We start from the raw sequence: 14,788 nt of genomic DNA on the forward strand, positions 1-14,788 counted from the left end.
CCAATGCTGTATGTGTGTGTCTCTCTCTCTCTCCCCATGCTGTGTGTGTGTCTCTCGCCCCATGCTGTGTGTGTGTCTCTCTCCCAATGCTGTGTATGTGTCTCTCTCTCCCCATGCTGTGTGTCTCTCTCTCCACATGCTGTGTGTGTCTCTCCCTATGCTGTGTGTGTCTCTCCCTATGCTGTGTGTGTCTCTCCCTATGCTGTGTGTGTCTCTCCCTATGCTGTGTGTGTGTGTCTCTACCTCCAAGCTGTGTGTATCTCTCTCTCCCCATGCTGTGTGTCTCTCTCTCCCTGTGCTGTGTGTGTCTCTCTCTCCCCCATGCTGTGTGTGTGTGTGTGTGTGTGTGTGTGTGTGTGTGTGTGTGTGTGTGTGTGTGTGTGTGTGTGTGTGTGTGTGTGTGTGTGTGTGTGTGTGTGTGTGTGTGTGTGTCTTTCCCCATGCTGTGTGTGTGTCTCTCTGCCCATGCTTTGTGTGTGTCTCTCTGCCCATGCTTTGTGTGTGTGTCTCTCTCTCTCCCCATGCTGTGTGTGTGTCTCCCCCCATGCTGTGTGTGTCTCTCTCCCCATGCTGTATGTGTGTGTCTCTCGCCCCATGCTGTGTGTGTCTCTCTCTCCCAATGCTGTGTGTGTCTCTCTCCCAATGCTGTGTATGTGTCTCTCTCTCCCCATGCTTTGTGTGTCTCTCTCTCCACATGCTGTGTGTGTCTCTCTCTCCCCATGCTGTATGTGTCTCTCTCTCCCCATGCTGTGTGTGTCTCTCTCTCCCCATGCTATGTATGTCTCTCTCTCCCCATGCTGTGTGGGTCTCTCTCCCCATGCTGTGTGTCTCTCACTCCCCATGCTGTGTGTGGCTCTCTCTCTTCCCATACTGTGTGTGTCTCTTTCCCAATTCTGTGTTTCTGTCTCCCTGTAGTGAGTGTGTGTGTGTCTCACTCCCCATGCTGTGTCTCACTCCCCATGCTGTGTGTGTGTCTCTCTCTCCCCATGCTGTGTGTGTCTCTCTCTCCCCATGCTGTGTATGTCTCTCTCTCCCCATGCTGTGTGTCTCTTTCTCCCCATGCTGCGTGTCTCTTTCTCCCTGTGCTGTGTGTCTCTTTCTCCCCGTGCTGTGTGTCTCTGTCCCCATGCTGTGTGTCTTTCTCTCCCCATGTTGTATGTGTGTCTCACTCCCCATGCTGTGTGTGTGTCTCTCTCACAATGCTGTGTGTGTGTCTCTCTCCCCATGCTGTGTATGTGTCTCTCTCTCCCCATGCTTTGTGTGTGTCTCTCTCTCCCCATGCTCTGTGTGTGTGTCTCTCTCCCCATGCTGTGTGTCTCTTTCTCCCCATGCTGTGTGTCTCTTTCTCCCCATGCTGTGTGTGTCTCTCTCTCTCCCCATGCTGTGTGGGTCTCTCCCCATGCTGTGTGTCTCTCACTCCCCATGCTGTGTGTGGCTCTCTCTCTTCCCATACTGTGTGTGTCTCTTTCCCAATTCTGTGTTTCTGTCTCCCTGTAGTGAGTGTGTGTGTGTCTCACTCCCCATGCTGTGTGTCTCACTCCCCATGCTGTGTGTGACTCTCTCTCTTCCCATACTGTGTGTGTCTCTTTCCCAATTCTGTGTTTCTGTCTCCCTGTAGTGAGTGTGTGTGTGTCTCACTCCCCATGCTGTGTGTCTCACTCCCCATGCTGTGTGTGGCTCTCTCTCTTCCCATACTGTGTGTGTCTCTTTCCCAATTCTGTGTGTCTGTCTCCCTGTAGTGAGTGTGTGTGTGTCTCACTCCCCATGCTGTGTGTCTCACTCCCCATGCTGTGTGTGACTCTCTCTCTCTTCCCATACTGTGTGTGTCTCTTTCCCAATTCTGTGTTTCTGTCTCCCTGTAGTGAGTGTGTGTGTGTCTCACTCCCCATGCTGTGTCTCACTCCCCATGCTGTGTGTGGCTTTCTCTCTTCCCATACTTTGTGTGTCTCTTTCCCAATTCTGTGTTTCTGTCTCCCTGTAGTGAGTGTGTGTGTCACTATGGAACGTGGGGTGGGGGGGAAGCCATCTTGAGCCCTGGCAGCAGACACCGGAAGCTCTCACTGCTGCGGATCCGCTGACACTATCCCCGCCCCCTCCCTCTGCAGCTATCCCTGCCCCCACCCTCTGCAGCTCAGACCCGGCCTCTGCTTTCCTCCCTGCATTCTTGCTCTCTGCTGCCCCCCCTGCTTTGATGGTCAAAACCGGGACCGCCACAAAAAAACGGGACATTTTAATAAATGTCGGGCAGCCGGAACAGGCATTAAAAAACCGGGACTGTCCCGGCTAAACCGAGACATCTGGTCACCCTACCTATTAAGGACAGAAAGCTGCAACAAGTTACAAGTTGCAGTGATCCTTTGTTATAAAACAGCTCCTAAAAAAAAATAATGTTGGCCTTTTTAAAAAAACAAATGAAAGCCCTTGAAAGTTTTTTTTAATAAAAATACAAACATCAAACTACTGCCAGACCTCCCCATGAAATGTGTGATGATCAGGATAGCATGGGGTCAGAGGTCAGGCACTTGTAACACCTTTATAATACGGTGCAAGAGGAGTCTGCTGTGCAGTGCAAAGCAACACAACTGCATGGCAAACTGGCAGCAAATAAGTGAACCCTTTCAGTGCCGGAGGGTCCTGCCACTTCTGTGGCCATGAACCCTCCAGGAACTAGACATCACATGACTGCGCTCTCCTGAGTGATCATGTGATCGCTTCAGTTTGGTTCACGGTCAACGCTCCACAGACATCGGCGCCTAGAAAACAAGGCCATGGCGTAGTGCAGCGGTGCTCAACTGCAGTCCTCAAGCCCCAGCCCCCCGCCACCCAACAGGTCAGGTTGTAAGGATATATCTGCTTCAGCACATTTGGCTCAATCAGTGGCTCAGTCTTCGATTGAGCCACCTGTGCTGTAGCTGGGATATCCTTAAAACCTGACCTGTTTTTAGTGATTGAGGACTGGAGTTGAGCACCGCTGGCGTAGATCATACATCATAAGGGGGCTCAGGGTGACACCATTCATGACGTACGCAATACGCCAATAGGGCACTGAAGGGGCTGCGGTGATTATATAGATGGGAAGAGGTTAGGATGCACTGTATAAGATAGAAGAGTTTGTGCAGTAAGACAGACAGGATTGTGCTCTAGCCAGAGGCCACAGGAAGGCATTGCGATGCAACTCTTGGGGAGTGGTTATTGGAGACGTTAGAGGAGTTGCCGGTAAATGCCGGCATTTTTCACTTTCTTTTATTTTATGTAAATCCATCAGGTCTGAGAGGGCGTTAACCTGAGTGACCAAGAGATCCATGTCCTGTACACGGCCACAGAGCACACTGCATCACGCTGGCACCTATTCCTGCACCCTTCTGAGCACTATGCCATGAGACAGGGGTGCTCAACCCCAATCCTCAAGCCCCCCCCCCCCCCAACAGGTCAGGTTTTCAGGATATCCCAGTCAAAGACTGAGCCTCTGATTGAGCCACCTGTGCTGAAGCAGTCAAAGACTGAGCCTCTGATTGAGCCACCTGTGCTGAAGCAGTCAAAGACTGAGCCTCTGATTGAGCCACCTGTGCTGAAGCAGGGACTGATAGAGCCATCTGTGCTGAGGCAGGGATATCCTGAAAAGGACTGGAGTTGAGCATCCCTGGAATATGACACCACCGTGCGGGGACTTTTGCTATTGCAGAGACAGCATTACATGGATCTACTCTGCGTCCTGCTCACAGAATCTGTGCGTGTAGCATCTGGTAGACATTACTGTCAGTGGTTGAAGTGTTCTTTAAAAAGTAGCGGTGTCCAAATCCAAAACATCCCAAACATGGCAAAGAATTGGATCAAATCCCATTGGGACACAGTTTTTAAAACGGGTTTATGCTTCATATGTATGTTCTAAAAACTCAATAGTATTTGAAAAGGAAGTGGAACTACAGTACGCGTGTAGGGAAATAAATAAAAATAGTGGTACCTCTCCCCCTTCGTTATAGTGTGATAACTTAAAGTAGTAATACAGGTTTCATTTATTGTTTTGGTGTTTTTTATTACAGGATTGAAGCAGGGGGTCTCCGGAGCTGAACGGTGTTCATTTCAGCGCCAGGGACCCCCTGCTTCCGGATGTACCTCCATACGGGTGTCGTTATCTCTACTACCAGGCAGCCTGTGTGCCTAGCGAAATGGCGGCGTTTAAATGCCCCGCAAGCCGTGAAGTAATCCAGTGCGGCTTCCTATTGACCCGCATCACTGGGACACTTAAACGCCACAGAGATACCGGCACCCTCTTCGCAGGTAAGTATCTCTGGAAGCAGGGGGTCCCCGGAGCTGAAATTAATGGGATTCAGCTCCCGAGACCCCTACTTCAATCCTGTATTTAAAAACAAAAATGAAACCTGTATTGCTGCTTTAACTCTATTTAGACACTGGTAACAGTGTCTTAGGCCCAGCTAGCAACAACAGCTACAACTCATTGGGTATCATCATATCAGAAATGCACTTAAACAAATAAAAGGGAGAGAGTTAAAAAAAAATCCCCCGCTTGAATTTTTCCTTTTAAGGTTTTTAAAACCAAAATCCAAACATTATTTAGAGCCAACACACCAGGCCACATGCCCATCGTTAAGCGTTTTCTCGCCATGTGTTTTTAAATTATTTAATGTTATTCAGTTATATTAGTTGCGTTTCCTGTTGTTTTTTTATTTTACATTTATTTGGGGGGTTTTTTTCATGCTTTGGTATTTTCTTGCTTATTCTGGTTTTCTTCCATAATTTTTTGTAAAAATCCAAAAGCAAACACATACATTTTGTGGGAAAACTCAGAACCAACATGAGTGTCAGTGGCCACCCTTAGAATATATGTATGTATGTTTGCGTATATATGCACGAGTGCAAGTCTTAGAACTTTTTTTGCCTGTTGTGGTTATATAGTGGACCCGTACAATCAGTTTCCCCCTGTGGGCCTTTATACCCCAGTCCAACACTGTGACAGTAATCTATTAGAGCAGACAAACAGCTGTACCTCCAGCTGCACCTTCAGCTCCACAGCAGCTCATGTACTTCTCCTGCATCACTTTCATCTCTAGTTCCAGAGACTTCAGCCTGGACAGCAGCTCATTGAGTAAGCCACTTTTTTCGCAGTCTGCTGCAGGGGTCTGCAAACGGATATGATGCCTGAAGACGAGATTCTGATCATCTCCTTCCACTTTTTGAAGCTGCCCAGCCGCTTCCTCGGAGTCAGGCATGCTATACACATGGGTGAAGGTGAGCCCCTTTCCACTGCTGCAGTTTTTGGGGTTAGAGGTCTGTATGACAGCAGCAGATGTCAGAAGCAGAAGGGGACAGCACAGCAGGAACCTCACCAGAACTCCCCAGAAAGCCATGTTGTCCATTCTGTGTCCCATCCACGAAACCCTTGTGTATTAAAACAAAAAGAGAAGCAACCTTATTATTGTACTGTATGTCCTACGAAGTCTTTATTTGACCTCAGTGGCAGATTAAGAACTTCTGGGGCACCTAGGCACCAAGATTTTGGGGTCTTTCCTCGAGGCGGCCCTCCTCCTGCAGTGTCATGATATTGCAGCGTCATGTGATGTAGCGTTGTCATCGTAATGCGTCGCCATGTGACGTCGCCATGACAACGTGGCGCTGCCAGAGGAGGACTGCTCCAGAGAAGGTAAGGGACACCCTTCTCACTCTTACCTTGGGTGAGGTCCTTGGACTCTGCAGCTCCCTTCTCCGGTCGGGCGGAAGTTGGATCCTGACGCCGACAGGAGGAGGGAGAGTGTGGCAGACAGTGACCGCCGGGCGGCTACATGGTGAGCCACAGTACCTTCCCACCGCAACCTACGGGAGCCTCCTAACCTTGGGGGGCCCCAGGGCATTTGCCTAGTGAGTAATCCGGCTCCTTCAGCACCTACAGCCATATGGTGCAGGGTTAGCACAAATATACATCTGAATGTGTTTGTATGTATGCATGTCTTTATTTATATAGCGCCATTAATGTACATAGCGCTTCACTGCAGTAATACATGTGACAATCATATAAATAACAAATAATACAAATAACAGATCATGGGAATAAGTGCTTCAGAAGTTACATTTCGGGAGAGGAGTCACTGCTCCGAGGAGCTTACAATCTAATTGGTAGGTAGGAAGAACGTACAGAGACAGTAGGATTCTGGTAAGTGCGTCTGCAGGGGTCAAGCTTTAAGTATCATGTGTATAGTATTATCCACGGTGCTACTCATAAGCTTCTTTAAGCAGGTGTGTTTTGAGGTGGATAGTGAGGGTGCTAGTCTGGTATTGAGGGGAAGGGCATTCCAGAGGGGCAGTCAGTGAGAAAGGTTTAAGGCGTGAGAGGGCTTTAGATACAAAGGGGGTAGAGAGAAGACATCCTTGAGCAGAACGCAAGAGTCAGGATGGTGCATAGCGAGAAATTAGGGCTGAGATGTAAGGAGGGGCAGAAGTGTTGGAGAATGGAGTGTGAGATGCGGGATTTGATCGGAAGCCAGGAGAGGGATTTCATGAGGGGAGACGCTGAGACAGATTTAGGAATGAGTAGAGTGATTCTGGCAGTAGCGTTTAGGATAGATTGTAGGGGAGACAGGTGAGAGGCAGGAAGGCCGGACAGCAGGAGGTTATAGTAAACGACACGGGAGAGAATGAGGGCCCGAGTCAGAGTTTTAGCAGTTGAGCAACAGAGGAAACATCTGTGTAACACATTCTGTTACAAACAACAGAAGCAACCTTATTATTGTATTGTATGTCCTACTAAGTCTTTAACCACTTCTGCACCTACAGCCAATCTGTGCAGGGTTAGCCCAAATGTCCGTCTGGGTAACACATTCTGTTACAAACAAGGAAGGAAGTTTTTAAAAAGATCAAATAACTGCAGATTAACACATGGATAACACTGTACTGACTTCAAATACAGCATATATCCACATCCAACTACTGTAGCATATATACAAGGTGAACATTGAACAGTGTATACCCACTGCAAAAATACAGCAGATACTAATAGTTAAAACTCATCAGCCACTTTTAAAAACACATTATACACCAAATGATAAAACATACCGGGACCTACAGTATGTGCAAAACCCTAAAAGTCTGTTAAAAGTGTTGGCGCAGAATGAAGCTGCTATGTATGTAGCAAACTTTATTGGACGCAGCTCAGATATTTTATTACATAGATCAACTAAATGTATTATTTTGCACAATGTGGCTATAATAAATATTATTACAATGATAATTGATAGTTACTAACTCTAGTTAGTAATGAATGACAAAATTACATATAATTGTTTGTAATTTAAATTGTACCAATCAGGTATTCAACAAGAAACAATGCGTCAAAATCCATTTCAAACAACAAATGATGCATCACATGCATACAACGCACTTTTTATTAAACTTTGTAGTACTTTTTAGCACAAATTTTGACACACAAAAAAAATCAAATATGATCCTCCTGGTAGCCTCAGCATATACCCTGAGCGCATACTGTGCATACCTACTGCTATAAACATAATATTTATGTATTTCTAAAACACTGCATATAGCTGCTACTTTTACACACTGCTAAAACTCTGCATATAACGTACGGCTAATAGCCAGCATAAAACAACTGCTAAAACCCTGCATAAAACTAGCTGCTGCACACCCTCCACCTGTACCTATTTAGAAGGTACAGTACCTGTTTTTTGGGTTCGTCAACTGATACAGAACAGCTGTACCGATTGTACCTGCAGTATTTCTGTCAGTGTGTCAGAGCAGGAAGGGGGGGGGGGGTGCTTCCCTATCTATCTCCTGCACCCATTGTTGTGTCAGGACCTTCAGCCAATTAGAGTAGCTGGTAACTGATTGCATATTATGGGGCCGATGTTCTAAGCGTCGCAAACAGGTTTTCGTTTTAACAAAATTGATACAAGTCAAACAAAATGTGCTTGTGTGCGCCTCTGTACTAAGCTCACATCTCTCCAGCTGCAGCCAAAATGGTTATTTTTTCCATTTGTATTGGTGAACAGAAATAGCGCTAGGTGTACATATGTTAATTATAAGCACAAAAAAAATAATGTTTCTGCGCTCCACAAAATCAATTAAAAGTGCGTCAAAATCGTCGCCAAGTATTAGCGCTGAATGAGTTTCCTATGTATCAACCCAAAAATGTATTTGACGCAGCACTGATTTATTATGTTATATATATATATATATATATATATATATATATATATATATATATATATATATATATATATATATTGCACAGTATGGCTACTATAAATGATATTACACTAATAATTGACATTTAGTACTCATTTTAGCTATAAATACAAAATACACATACTTCTGTTTTCATTGAAATTGTGTAAGCAAGGTATTTAACATGAGGGACGCGTCAAAACTAATTTCAAACAAATTACGTCATATGCGTGATGTCTTCATACAGACGACACACATTTTCCGAAGGTTTAAACTACACTTACTTTTTATCACTGACCTTATCACGCACAAAGAAGTGCAAATTAAAATCTTAGTAAATACTGGAGGCCCCTTTATGTAGATGTGATAATTGCGTTTATTACAGGGATTCTATCTCGACTCCTTTTTCTAGTATATACAGGTATATCCCAAATACATTAATATAATATAGGTGGTATGTGTAAGTGCCTGCATTGGAGGCATTTCACTTATTTGTATGTATGTATGTCTTTATTTGTATAGCGCCATTAATGTATATAGCGCTTCACAGCAGTTGGAGCTCTTCTATCCTGCTGTTATGGTAAAGTGTACCTATTTTGAGAGACTCTATGTTGCCTGGTCTGCTCTGCTACATCAGAAGATACACCTCATATGAATGTTGATAATGCAGGCCCGTCCATATACTGTAAGGATGTAGGGCGGCATGTTTCCGGGGGGCAGGAGGGAAAGTGTAACCACTACTGCTTCCTTTTTTTTTTATAGTTGTGGGATTGAAGCAGGGGGTCTCAGGAGCTGAAGCGCAATTGTTTCGGCTCCGGGGACCCCCTGCTTCCGGAGGGGGGTCATTAATAGTGCTTGCCTAAGGGTGGCACATATCCTAGAGTCTGCGATATTGCTACAACACAGTATTGGCCAGTGTTTTTCAACAGGTGATCCTAGGAACCCTTGGGTTCCCCGGGCATCCCTAAAGGGTTCCCGGCAATTTTCACGTCATTTCAAAATTGTACCAAATACAGAAGAATTTACAATACATCTAATCTCAGACATGCGGGTTGGGGTTCCTTACAATGCATCTGATCTCAGACACGCTATTAGAGAAGGTTGGGGTTCCTTACAATCCATCTGATCTCAGACGCACTATTACAGAGGGTTAGGGTTCCTTACAATGCATCTGATCTCAGACGCACTATTACAGAGGGTTGGGGTTCCTTACAATACATCTGATCTCAGGCATGCGGGTTGGGGTTCCTTACAATGCATCTGATCTCAGACGCGCTATTAGAGAGGGTTGGGGTTCCTTACAATGCATCTGATCTAAGATAGGCTATAGAGAGGGTTGGGGTTCCTTACAATGCATCTGATCTCATATGCGTTATTAGAGAGGGTTGGGGTTCCTTACAATGCATCTGATCTCAGACGCGCTATTGAGAGGGTTGGAGTTCCTTACAATGCATCTGATCTCAGACGCGCTATTAGAGAGGGTTGGGGTTCCTTACAATGCATCTGATCTCAGACGCGCTATTAGATAGGGTTGGGGTTCCTTACAATGCATCTGATCTCAGACGCGCTATTAGATAGGGTTGGGGTTCCTTACAATGCATCTGATCTCAGACGCGCTATTGAGAGGGTTGGAGTTCCTTACAATGCATCTGATCTCAGACGCGCTATTAGAGAGGGTTGGGGTTCCTTACAATGCATCTGATCTCAGACGCGCTATTAGATAGGGTTGGGGTTCCTTACAATGCATCTGATCTCAGGCGCGCTATTAGAGAGGGTTGGGGTTCCTTACAATGCATCTGATCTCAGACGCGCTATTAGAGAGGGTTGGGGTTCCTTACAATGCATCTGATCTCAGACGCGCTATTAGAGAGGGTTGGGGTTCCTTACAATGCATCTGATTTCAGACGCGCTATTAGAGAGGGTTGGGGTTCCTTACAATGCACCTGATCTCAGACGCGCTATTAGAGAGGGTTGGGGTTCCTTACAATGCATCTGATCTCAGACGCACTATTAGAGAGGGTTGGGGTTCCTTACAATGCATCTGATCTCAGACGCGCTATTAGAGAGGGTTGGGTGTTCTGCAGAATTTCACAGTATAATGATAGGGTTCCTTAACCAAAAAAAGGTTAAAAAACACTGGCATAGGGGCATATGTATCAAGGCAAAATTGGGGCAATTAAAGAAAATGATCCTATTGAAATCCAAACCATTTTCTCTGTTACATCGGAAGGAATTGCCTCAGAATTTGCCTCACGTTTGCCTTGATAAATAGACCCCATATGTAGATGTATCAGGACTCTGTATCTCCGGAGCTGCGGCTGAAAAAGCAAAGAGCAGCTGCGCTGGAAATAGTGCTTCCGCGACATCTCTGTGGGGGATCCGTGCTTCCCGATCGGACCCCCCTGCTGCGGTAATCCTCCAACGCCGGGGAAGCCGCGTTCACGCAGTTTTCCCCAATGCCGGAGACCATAAATCCTGCTACATTTGTACTTTACTCGCAACTAACATAGTGCTTAGTGCCAGGGGACTGCCAGTGGATACTCACTACTTATGGTAACGTACAGCATACGTCACCCTTGTGAACAGCTGGAATGTTTTACAGTTATGTATACATATCTTTATTTATATAGTACTCACAGCTGTACAAGAGAGACAATACAGTACAGAGAATTATAATATATATATACACATATATATATACACATACAGTATGTAACAAACAAGATCAAACAATAGGAAAGGAAATCCCTGCCCCGGAGAGCTTACAATCTAAGTATCTGAATTTTGTCAGCTGAAGCCCAATGGTTTCACTCAGTGTAATAGACGTAAACATATTTGATTACTTTATACTGTAAAGAACACATTCATTTACATTTGATCAAAATGTTTAAGGTTAAAAAAATAAGATTAAAAGGACTTGTGGTATTAGTTCCTCCTTTAAAAAAAAATATGTGTAAGCTCCAAATAATTCTTTAAGAAATGTGGATTATTTTTTTTTACCCCTAAATCAAAGAAAAACCCGAATTAAAATATGTGAGGGTACGTAATGGGTTCTCCTGAAATGGTTAAAAAAACAGACCGTAGGGAACAAACAACTCAAATTGGGAAAAGTACAAATTATTTAATTTATGGGGATCATTTAATGTGTAATATGTGTAATAATTTAATGTGTAATAATGTATGTGTTAATATTGAGACTTCAATGGTATCCGCCAAATAAATGTTTTTGTGTAATCTGGTTTGTCTTCTTATCTTTTATTGTCTTATATTGTATATTGTATTTATATATGTGTGTTTGGATATATCTGGGGGGAAAAAATAAAAACAGGTATGGAGAAAACAAAAATATGTATAAATTAAGTCTTATCAGTTCACCCTGACATGTTAAGAAAATGATGTTAGATGGAATTTGCTGATTCTTTATTTAGCTGAACAGACAACAGTCAAACGTTCAAGTTGTATGAAGATAGCAGAAAAATATGTTTAAAAAGGGGGGGGTGTTAAACTAAATATTAAAAAATAGTTTTTTTTAAAAATAACAAGTGGTACAGAGAAAAAGAAATCCACCAGCAGCTGCGTATTATCAAAAAAAATGTCTATGGTGGATATGAATCAACATTTTAATTTGCATTAAGTTGTACCAGTGATATATGAGTGCAGGTTGTAATCTCGAGCCTGACATTTGGCGCAGGTCTCTTAGGAGCAGAGGTTACTGGCACCTGGGACCTGGGGGGGTTTGTTTGTCGCAATAGGGAGAAGTGGACCAGTCACAGCAGCAAATGTTGATACGTTGTTATAATATTGTATTGACCATCTCCTCCCCCAACGCCTCCCATAATCACACAACACTCGTGGGTGCAAGCGGAGCAGAGCACATTTTTTCAAGTAACGGAGTTAAAATGATGCATATTTGCACTTGTATTTGGAGCAATGCTTCAGTTTGCGACACTATCCCATTAAATTCCCAGGGTCCGCAGTATACAAATATTAGCATTGAATAGTCATCACATAATAGTGCATGAGAAGCCGACCGCAAACTCACACTCGTATACTGTGTGATCATGCAGAACTGCTTCCAGGAAGAATCAATCATGGTATATGTCTTGTTAACAACATCACTGCCTGAGGGGGCCCTGTCAAGCACTGTGCAGGGGCTAAGGACAGAATGGTGCAACAATTCCTAGGTTGCAGTGATCAGGGTCGTTTTCTAAAACAAGCGTTAGAGAATAGGAACGGTGACCAAAGTTCGTCCACAAATAAATCCTTTTTTTTTACATATCAAATATTTCTACTAGTAATTGGATTATGTATATATGTATATCTTTATTTATATAGCACCATCCATCTACATAGCGCGTCACAGCAGTAACACGTGACATAATAATATAACACATAATGGGAATAAGTGGTGGAAACATAAAAGTAATGTTAGGAAAAGGCGTTCCTGCCCCGAAGAGCTTACAATCTAAGTGGGAGAACTTACAGAGGCAGTGGGAGGAAAGTTGTGGTAAGTGCGTCTGCAAGGGGCCAAGGGCAATATATGAGGTTTATTGTATCAGCCTGTTCTCTAGAGTATTTCCTAATGACGTCTGATCAGGGTGACAATGGAAAGTAAAGATAATTAATACAAAAAGCCCAGCATATATACATTGCTGAAAGACAACAAAAATACCTAACACTGACACACAATGTGTATTATTACAGGTAACAAATACAGTAGCACATACTGTATGCAATCCAGACACTGATTTTACACAAGCTACTAGCTCACAGCAGTTACTCATATACTCGCACATAAAACAAAGTATTTAATAACCACTTTTCTGTCTGCCTCTAAAACACAGCACATACGCTGCCACTGCCATTTGCCGATATGCCATTAAATAAAGTATTGGTACTGTGCATAGATGCTGGAAAGTACAATCCTTTTGTGCAAGAACTCTGTAAATGCAAGAACAGCAAAAGCACAGGTATTTTGTTTAACAAAAACTAGATTCCCTATTCTTTCATCAGGAAGATTAGGTTTACAAGCACATAAAGTAGCAGTACTGTCACGCTTTGATCACTGTCCAATGATCCTGTACAGCATGTGCCTGCAGTTAAATATACAACTCTTCTGTGACTTATTTGCAGATACATGGTTAATAATAATAATAATTATTAGTGTTCTTATAATAAACATACTACCAAAATGCAGGATTTACCAATTGCTAACATGCACTGTATACCCCAGACAAGTGTGCACCTACCAGAAGCTGATGGTTTGGGGTCTGTAAGTTCCTTGCACTGTCAGCTGTTTAAGTGTCCTCTACACCCAGCAGAGGGAACCAATAGCCAATGCAGGGGTGTTCCTTTCATTCCATCTGTGGAAGAGAAGTTATTCCAAAATGAATGGAACCCCTTCATCTCTTCCCCACCCCTTTCTGCATTTAACCCACCCTCCTCTCCCCCATCCCATTTTATCCCAGCACATTTAAAGCACCATGGAAATCCATTGTAAAAGATAAGGCATTGTCAGGTTTAGGTGGACAAGCAATATATGGGAAGCAGCCCGACAAATGGGATCATTGATCATTTATTTCAATGAAAATATAACGCTGGTGAATAAGCCTTTTATGTTTTTTAGTTTTTTTTTACAATAATCCGTGATCCACTTGGGTTTATCACCATATCCCAATTCTAAATGAATGGCAGCCATAGGCCCTTATTCTATAACGTGCGATAGCCGATTGGCGCTATCACACTTTACAGGCCGTACCCTTAAACTGGGCTATATTACGCTACTGAATTCATGTTGTACTGAAGGGACAATCACCCTTGGACAGCAGAAGCTCTTAGATATACAACCTGTTATTTGCGAGTTTAGTGTCCCTAAACATGATGATGACCTCCTTGCAGAACGTCCACTCCAAGCACATGAGACCCTTTGGTACATTGTATCCGGGCTCTGAATGGAGCAAAGTACGAAGATCATATTTGATATAATAATTGTGCGTCAACATTTTTGTGCTAAAAAGTCATACAAGTGTTCATAAAATGGACGTTGTATGTGTGACGGAAGGAATGGGCGTTGTATGTGTGACGGAAGGAATGGGCGTTGTATGTGTGACAGAAGGAATGGGCATTGTATGTGTGACGGAAGGAATGGGCGTTGTATGTGTGACGGAAGGAATGGGCGTTGTATGTGTGACGGTAGGAATGGGCGTTGTATGTGTGACGGAAGGAATGGGCGTTGTATGTGTGACGGAAGGAATGGGCATTGTATGTGTGACGGAAGGAATGGGCGTTGTATGTGTGACGGAAGGAATGGGCGTTGTATGTGTGACGGAAGGAATGGGCATTGTATGTGTGACGGAAGGAATGGGCGTTGTATGTGTGACGGAAGGAATGGGCGTTGTATGTGTGACGGAAGGAATGGGCATTGTATGTGTGACGGAAGGAATGGGCGTTGTATGTGTGACGGAAGGAATGGGCATTGTATGTGTGACGGAAGGAATGGGCATTGTATGTGTGACGGAAGGAATGGGCGTTGTATGTGTGACAGAAGGAATGGGCGTTGTATGTGTGACGGAAGGAATGGGCGTTGTATGTGTGACGG

General features: G+C 44.1%; 1 protein-coding gene across 1 annotated transcript in view; it reads right to left on the minus strand.

The window, feature by feature from the left end:
• LOC142503851 (tenascin-N-like) overlaps positions 1 to 13,572 on the minus strand; it is a 48,151-nt gene extending 34,579 nt beyond the window's left edge. The window contains exons 1-2 of the mRNA XM_075616657.1: positions 13,440 to 13,572; positions 5,006 to 5,397 (exon numbers count right to left, since the gene is read on the minus strand). Of these exons, the coding sequence (XP_075472772.1) occupies positions 5,006 to 5,387 (382 nt within the window). The 5' untranslated portion in view covers positions 5,388 to 5,397; positions 13,440 to 13,572. The remainder of the gene's footprint in view (positions 1 to 5,005; positions 5,398 to 13,439) is intronic.
• Positions 13,573 to 14,788: the final 1,216 nt, after the last annotated feature.

The sequence above is a fragment of the Ascaphus truei genome, chromosome 10 (genome assembly GCF_040206685.1).
Source record: "Ascaphus truei isolate aAscTru1 chromosome 10, aAscTru1.hap1, whole genome shotgun sequence".
Lineage (NCBI taxonomy): Eukaryota > Metazoa > Chordata > Amphibia > Anura > Ascaphidae > Ascaphus > Ascaphus truei.